The following is a 7,884-nucleotide window of genomic DNA, read 5'->3' on the forward strand; positions in this document are numbered from 1 at the left end:
GGCCAGGGCAGGAGCCTGTGCATCCCCTGCGAACGCGGGCTGACCGTCACCGGCTCCGGGCCTTGCTCCTCCGGGCGGGGGGCGCCGCCGGCGCCGCGGGTCTGTCTAGTCACCCTCGGTGAAGCGCCTGCTCTCGGGCTTTCTGGTTGCCAGAGTATGGCGGCTTTGCCTGGAGAGGAAGGACACCCTTCAGCATCCTCCCCCAGGCCATGGGAGAAGGATCGACCCCCTGCAGCATCCTCGGCCGGGTGGGAACTTCAGCCCACGCGGACCCACCCGCCTCTCCCTCCATGGTCCTACCCACGGGGCACAGGGTGGCCCTTCCTCCCCTTCCCCAGAAATCTTTACAGAGGATTCATAGCACAAGCACAGAGTTTAAATAGCCCAGAAGCAAGGAGTGAGCTGGGCAGGTAGTCTTTGTAGATGTGCTCTAGGAATAAAAACCAGATTTCCATGAAAAGAGATTTCTCATGATCATATAGATTCCTGCAAAATCCTGCCAGGTTGTGAGGGTCAATGTCCTCCACCTTGGAGACAACTGGGATGAGATTTAGACTTTCCAACCCCTAAGGACTGTGATGCTGGAAACACCAGATCTTCAAATCCAAAAGCTTCTGAGACATCATCCATCTCCTGCTGGTTGTCACCCTGGGGGTGCCCTGGCAGGGGCCAGTCCTGCTTTTCCTGTTGACACAGTATTTCTGCTGCACAGAGGTCATTCCTGTTGAGCCCAGCCTTGCTCTTTACTCAGGAGCACGTGCTCAGCTCTGTCTTGCAGAGCTTGCAGAAATTAGGGCTGGAAATCAGGAAGGGAGCCAGGACATTGGGTCTCGTGCCCACAGAAAGATGAGTCCTGCTGTAAAGCTGCAGCTCCTCAGCCCCACAGCCAGGGCTCAGTCCCCTATCCAGCAGCAGTTGTGTCCTCTCCTTGGATTTGAGGGACAAGAGGTGAGTTCTTCTGCTATATCTCTGCTGGTTTGTGTGTGCTGTGACCCCTCAAGCTAAGACCCAGGGAACTCAGTTCCCCTGTGCCCCCACCTGATTCCCAGATTGCCCCTTGTTAATAAAACTTAACTAACACTTAACAGTGTCATTCTTCATCCCCTTGTAGGAGTAGGGAAGTGCCTGACTCCCGTGTTGCTGCATTCCAGCCTGTTTGTTTGCTGCCCTTCCTGCCTGATGGAGCCAGTGCACCCTCCTCAAGGTGCCCAGCTGAGCCTGGTGCAGGAGCACTAGTGGGACGTGGACAGTGGCTTGTGCCACCTGTGAAGGGACAATGGCTCAGGGCACTGGGAGCATCAACAGTGACTACAAGGATTGGGAATGGAGTGACGATGCTGGCGAACGGGCCAGGCTCCTGCAGAGCCCTAGCGTGGAGACGGTGCCCAAAAATTCAGAGAGCCAAGGAAACGGTCTGGGGGCCACATCGGCTCTGGGAGCTGTCTTCATTGTGGTCAATGCTGCTCTCGGGGCTGGGCTGCTCAACTTCCCTGCTGCCTTCAGCATGGCTGGTGGCGTGGCTGCAGGCATCACCCTGCAGATGGTGAGTGGCGAAGGGACAGTCCCCCATCCCACCCTGGGAGGGTGCACGGGAGGGACATGGTACCCCAGAAAGGGCTTGGGGAGGACCAGACTCCTAGGAAGAAGCTCTTTTGGGTGAGGTGCACCAGAGATTCTCAGTGTATTCAAGGGTGGCTGCCTGGGGTGGCTCAGGGAACCTTGCCATGTTGTTGGCTCAGTGTTCCCTCCCTCCTGTCTCTCTCCCATCCCAGTGCATGCTGATCTTCATCATCGGAGGCTTGGTCATCCTGGCATACTGCTCGCAGGCCAGCAACGAGCGCACCTACCAGGAGGTTGTGTGGGCTGTCTGTGGGAAGGTGCCTGGTGTGCTGTGCGAGGTGGCCATCGCTGTCTACACCTTTGGCACCTGCATCGCCTTCCTCATCATCATTGGAGACCAGGAGGACAAGAGTAAGTGCCTCCCATGGAGCAAATAATAACCAGTTGTTGTTGTCCCTTCAGCTGGAAGGGCCAACCTGACCATCTTGGTTGTCCCCACAGTCATTGCTGCTCTGGTGAAGGAGCCTGAGGAAGTTGGGAGCAGCCGCTGGTACACAGACCGCAAGTTCACCATCAGCATCACCGCCTTCCTGCTCATCCTGCCCCTCTCCATCCCCAAAGAGATTGGCTTCCAAAAATATGCCAGGTGGGTGGGAAGAGCCCTCTGGGGCTGGGACCTGGGGTGGGCCAGCCAGTACCCACCTAAGCATGGTTGCAGAGGACAGGGACTGGAAATGCTGTGGTTCTAGTGCCATATCTGCCCACTCATCCTCTGCCTTCCCATGCCTCAGTTTCCCCATCTGGGAAGTAGAGGAGTGGCTGAGCACCATGCAACTGCAGTGTCATACTTCATGGCTTTTGTCCCTCCCTTCTGCTTCCTGGAGGAAGCAGGGAATGCTGCTTTCAACTACATTGTCTCCTATCTTTGGAGTTGGCAATCCAGCAGAAAGGAGAGCCACTAAGTGTCCCTAGGCTGTTAGGCTGGGTGGTCAGCCCTGCTCCACCAAGAATCTTGGTGTGACTTGGCTGCTGGAGCTGGACCAGGGACACCAAGGAGTGTGACTGCTTCAACACTTGCCTCTTTCTCCAGCCCAAAACCAAAGTCTGGCAGGTTTGCCACTCAGAGAAGGATGGGATAACCCCCAAATGCAACAGAATTGTGTTGGCATCTGCTTGGGGGACAGTGGGTGACATTTCCTGGCACATTCCCATGGGAAGGGAAAGCAAAATGTGTCTGATAGGCAGGAGTGGGGTAGCCTGGGCTGTGCGGCCCAGAAGATGGGGACAGAGAGGCTGGGAGGAGACCCTCCATGAAGTGGGGAGGCAGAGCACTCACAGCCTCCTATCCCCTTTCACAGCTCCCTCAGTGTGATTGGCACATGGTATGTCACAGCAGTCATTATCATCAAGTACATCTGGCCCGACAAGGAGCTGGTGCCTGTGGAGATCCCCACCAGGTGAGAGCAAGAGACACGATGCTGTCAGTGCCATCACAGCACTGCAGAGCCAGGCAGGGCTGTGGGAGCGAGGGCTGCAAAGGCACGGGATGAATCTTTCACCAGTCCCATCCCTGGTCCTGGGGACTCTGCATGTTGCTGCCAGAAGCTCCCAAATGGCTGCACCTCTGTGTGTTTCAGAGGAGCAGGTGGTGAAGAGGAAGAAAAGGACCTCTTAAAGGTCCCCATGGCTCCATCACAGGTTTTGATAGCACTGAGTGGTTTTTATCTCTGACATATCCAGGCCTGGATTCCCTGTGCAGTGTTTGTGCTCACCCAGCCACAAGGGCTGTGTCTATATTTGGATGATTTTGGTTATTTCCTTAACCAGCACAACCACCATGGCTTGTTCCCTTCCTCACTGTGTATATTTTTTGGATCCAGTGCAGGAATTTTATGGCAGAGCAAAGGTTAAACCAGTTTTTTGCACTGCCCAACTAGATCCTTATTTTTTACTGATACTTTCACTTTTGTGTGCTCAGGTTTGGCTGTTTCTGTCTCAGTGAAAGGCCCTTGTCTTCAGGGAGTACCAGGTCCCAAGAAAACCTCATTCCATGCAATGGCATCATCCTGGGTGGGGGGATGCAGTAAGGCAAAGACACTGAGCACTCCCAGCTCATCCTCCCCTGGTGCACTGGATGGGGGTCACAGGGGATTCTGGTGTGACTGATGAGTGTTTCTCTCCTTCCAGCCCCTCCACCTGGACAGCTGTCTTCAATGCCATGCCCACCATCTGCTTTGGGTTCCAGGTAAGGCCACGAGCTTGGCACTCCCCTTCCATCTTGTTGCTTGGATGGCAGACTAAAACCCTGCCTGTGTGATTGGCTAAAACCCTGCCCGTGTGCTCACTGCCCAGCTTTGCAAGGACACTGAAGTATTTGTAACATCTCACCACCTCTGGATGGAGATGGATCCATTTTACCCCAGCTAGAACATACAGGGCATCCTGTCCCTCCCCTTTTCTTCTCCAGTGACAAACCTGGGAGATCACGATATCACAACAAACACAGAATATCATGAGCAGGATTCCCCATGGTTCTGCCCATCATGTATCCCCACTGTCTCTGTGTCCTGGCAGTGCCATGTGAGCAGCGTGCCCGTCTTTAACAGCATGAAGCAGCCAGAGGTGAAGACCTGGGGGGCAGTGGTGACAGCAGCCATGGTGATTGCTCTCTTTGTCTACACAGGCACTGGTAAGTGAGGGGACACCATGTGAGTGTGGCACAGTCCTTGGAGTGGCTGTGAGCCTCAGGAGGGCAGGGACCCTCTGGTCAGCAAGGGTCAGAGGGAGAAGGGAGGAGAGTCCATCAAACACCTCTAAAATGTGCCCTGTGCCGAATCCATCCTAGTCTGGTCCTTCAAACAGATGCTCAGGAGACTTGTCCCTGTCCCCTGCTGACTGCTCTCTTCCTGGCAGGCATCTGTGGCTTCCTAACCTTTGGAGCTGGCGTGGAGCAGGATGTCTTGATGTCGTACCCCTCCAATGACATCCCTGTTGCCCTTGCCCGGGCTTTCATCATCCTCTGTGTGCTGACATCCTACCCCATCCTGCACTTCTGTGGCCGGTGAGTGCTGGGAGAGATGGGGCTGGTGTGGGAAGGAGGAGCAGCATGAGGAAACCCCTCTATCCTGGGTCTGTGCCCACAGGGCTGTCCTGGAGGGTCTCTGGCTCCGCTACACCGGGGTAACGGTGGAGGAGGACGTGGTTCGGGAGCGGAGGAGACGCCTGCTTCAGACCATCAGCTGGTTCCTCCTGACACTCCTTCTGGCTCTTTTCATCCCTGATATTGGCAAAGTCATCTCTGTCATTGGGGGCTTGGCTGCCTGCTTCATCTTTGTCTTCCCAGGTAGGGATCCTGGGATGCTCAGGGGCTGACAAAGGTCTCACGGCCTTGTGTCTCGAAGAGGGAGGGGCAGGATGGAAACACAGGAACCAGGAGATTTTTAGAGGAGAACTAATGTGGTGTGAGGCCAGTCAGCAGCCCAACTATTTTGGCTGGATGTGGAGCCCTGTAACAGGGAGTGCAGCTCCCTGTTTTGTAGGGTGTCTGTTCAGTCCCCAGTGGACTGTCCTCATCTGGTTCTAATTTGCCTCCCCTGCCTTTCAGGGCTCTGTCTGATTCAAGCCAAGCTCTCTGAGATCCAAGAAACCAGGGCAATCAGGTAACTGAAATGTGCCTCCCCTCTCCCCCATTCCCCTCTGGATATTGGGGTGAAGGACCCCTCTAAATATGCTCTGTCCTCCTGCATCCACAGCTGGTGGGCCCAGGTCAGCTATGGGGTGTTCATGGTCACCCTTGGAGCCTTCATCTTTGGACAGACCACTGCCAATGCCATCTTTGTGGATCTTACAGCCTGACTCCTCCAGGCTGGACTGCACTGCTGCTGCTGAGGGGATGGAGATTTCCCCTAGGACCAAAGGGAAGTGGGAAGAAAACGTGTTGGTGTGTTGGGAAGATCCAAGAGAACCGTTGTGACTCAGGGCTTGGCTGAACAAGCCCTGTGGTGGTTTGTATCTCATTGTCTTAAGGCTGCAGGCAGTCAGGCTTCTCTCAGCCCTGGCTCCCTGGTGAAGCCAGAGCAACACTACAAGGGGACTGTCATCCAGGGCAAGCTCTTTCTGCCCCTGGAGTAGAAATCCCTCCCTCAAACATCACTAAGGGGTCGTAGTTGGGGTTTGCAAAGCCATGCTGCTCTCATCTATGTACCCTTGTGCTGGTGGAGCTCCTCTCCACAGCTCTCCAAAACTCTTCCCAACTTTGGAGAGAGAAGCAGTGTTCTGCATAAAGGGAAATAGTAATCATGTTTATCAGACAGGGAGACATCCCACAGTCCTATTCTGTGTCAATGTTTGGTTTGAACTCTGGTTTCCTGCTGGTCTCCTGCCCCTTCTCTCACATCTCCCTCTGCCTGGGCTGCACTTTGTGTTACAAAGGGTTGCCTTCAGCCTGTTTGGGTTTTTTCTTTTGAGGATCAGAATGACCCTGGGATAGGGACACGCCAGTGCAATGTTTTCCTTGGCAGGGGTTGCTCACTCTGCTATGAGTGAGAAGCTGCTATGACTGCATCAACCTACTGAAGACACTACAATAGGGAAAAGCTCTTCTCCAGATTTACAATCCCGTTCTTCCAGGTGTCCAGGAAATGGGACTGGGCCAGGTTTTAAAGGATGCTATTGGGATAAAGCAATCAGTATTAATTTGTTTTATATTCTTCTCTTGGTCATTTACACTCTGTATGGCTGGTGTTGCTCTGGGCTGTCCCTCTGTTGCCTGTCTGGATGATAGTTTTATTCCTGCTTTTTTTGGGTTGAGAAGTTCCCCCAGCTGCAGATTTGGTTGGGGGTGTTAAACCTCAACAGCAATGTTCTCTTGTTCTGTCTTTGAGTTTCTTTTTATGCTGTTTGGCTTCTAAAACCCTTGGGGAGGGAGGATTCAGGGATAGCTGTTGATGCATCTGTGATGAGGGTTCAGCCCAGATTTGTGCAAAACCTGGCCCGGCACCTCCTGCATCTTCTGGAAGCAGCACAGGCTGTTGTGGTGGGAAGGAGAACCATGGCTTGTGCTCCTGCACTTCTCAGCGTGGCTCTCTCCCGCTGCAACCAGTGGCTGCAGGAGGGGTGACAGCACGTGGGTGCTTCCCCACATGGAAACGTTTGGTCTTTCCTTGCTAACACTGAGTGTAAATGGGGACCTCCCCATTGCTGCTTGGGACAGGGAGACCCAGGTGGAGAAGGAGGAAGAAAAGCCCTAAGCACAGCAGAAATGTTTGAGAGATGCTGTGAAGGCCCAGATCCCTCCTGCCCCTCCCAAGGGATCTCCAGCATCTGTGCCCTCATCTTTTGACAAAACCAGGCTCCACCAAACCCCCACTGGTATGGCACTGGCTGTGTGCTGAGCCCCTTTGCCAGGCTCCTGCCTGTGAGCAGGAGCTGGGGCTTGGGGACCCTTTGGCATAAAGAAGATGGCCAATTGTCCTTGATGTTGGGAGCACAGAGCCACCTCCCGTGGAGCCCAGCAGAGATGCTCAGCAGATGCCAATGCCAAAATGCCTTCCAGTACCCACCCTGCAGGAAGATGAAAAGGTTTGGTACCTGGTGGCTCTGGTGGCTCTGGCTTTCCTGAAGGTGTGCTGGGCATGAGGAGGTCCCTTGGCCGAAGTGGATGAGGACACAGTGTCTCATGTCACCTGGGGAACACCTGGGCTCCCTTGGTGCCCCCGCAGAGTCCCTGTGGCTGAGGGCTGGGCGGGTCTGGAGGTGCTGTGGTCGTTCCTGTTTGCCTTACCGCTCCCCTGTTTACAAACACTGGCCTTTTAACATGTATTTTGTACATGCAGAAAGTGGAGGGAACTCAACTCAATAAAAGTGACATTGTGATGCGTGTGTCAGGCCAGCACGAGGTGGTTTCTGTGGGAGATGCTTCCGGGTGGGATACAGGGATGAAGCCATATCCTGAAATGCCATCCCAGCTCTCCGAGCTTTGGGATGGATGGTGTGGAGCTGGGAAGCCCCACTGCCTTCCTCAAGCCCTCATTCTCCGGGGTATCTTCGCGCCCAGGGCCGGGCGATGCCAGGGGAGGCTCTGTGGGCCCCGGTCCTGATGTGGCACCCCAGTGTCGCTCCCCAGGGCCGGCAGGCGGGTGTGGTGTGGCTGGGAAGGAACTGAAGGGAGTTTCCTCTCCGGGACTGAGGCCGGCCATCCGGGACGGTGCAAATGGAGAGAGGATTTCCTTAGAAAGGAAAACACCGCCGGGAGCGTGCCGAGCCGCGGTCGGGCGCTCTGAAGGACCCGCAGCCCCCATGTTGGGGTGGGGGGGGGGGGGGGAG

The 7,884-nt window shown here is 54.9% G+C and overlaps 1 protein-coding gene across 1 annotated transcript; it reads left to right on the forward strand.

Annotated features, from left to right (window-relative positions):
* The first annotated feature begins 1,028 nt into the window (after positions 1-1,028).
* Positions 1,029-7,441, forward strand: SLC38A7 (solute carrier family 38 member 7). The gene is made up of 10 exons (XM_005422824.2): positions 1,029-1,543; positions 1,773-1,971; positions 2,062-2,206; positions 2,919-3,017; positions 3,748-3,805; positions 4,135-4,249; positions 4,474-4,621; positions 4,704-4,903; positions 5,165-5,219; positions 5,313-7,441. The coding sequence occupies exons 1-10, from the start codon at positions 1,277-1,279 to the stop codon at positions 5,413-5,415; spliced, it is 1,389 nt and encodes a 462-aa protein (XP_005422881.1). The 5' UTR covers positions 1,029-1,276; the 3' UTR covers positions 5,416-7,441.
* Positions 7,442-7,884: the final 443 nt, after the last annotated feature.

This window comes from Geospiza fortis, unplaced genomic scaffold (genome assembly GCF_000277835.1).
Source record: "Geospiza fortis unplaced genomic scaffold, GeoFor_1.0 scaffold97, whole genome shotgun sequence".
In the NCBI taxonomy this organism is placed as follows: domain Eukaryota; kingdom Metazoa; phylum Chordata; class Aves; order Passeriformes; family Thraupidae; genus Geospiza; species Geospiza fortis.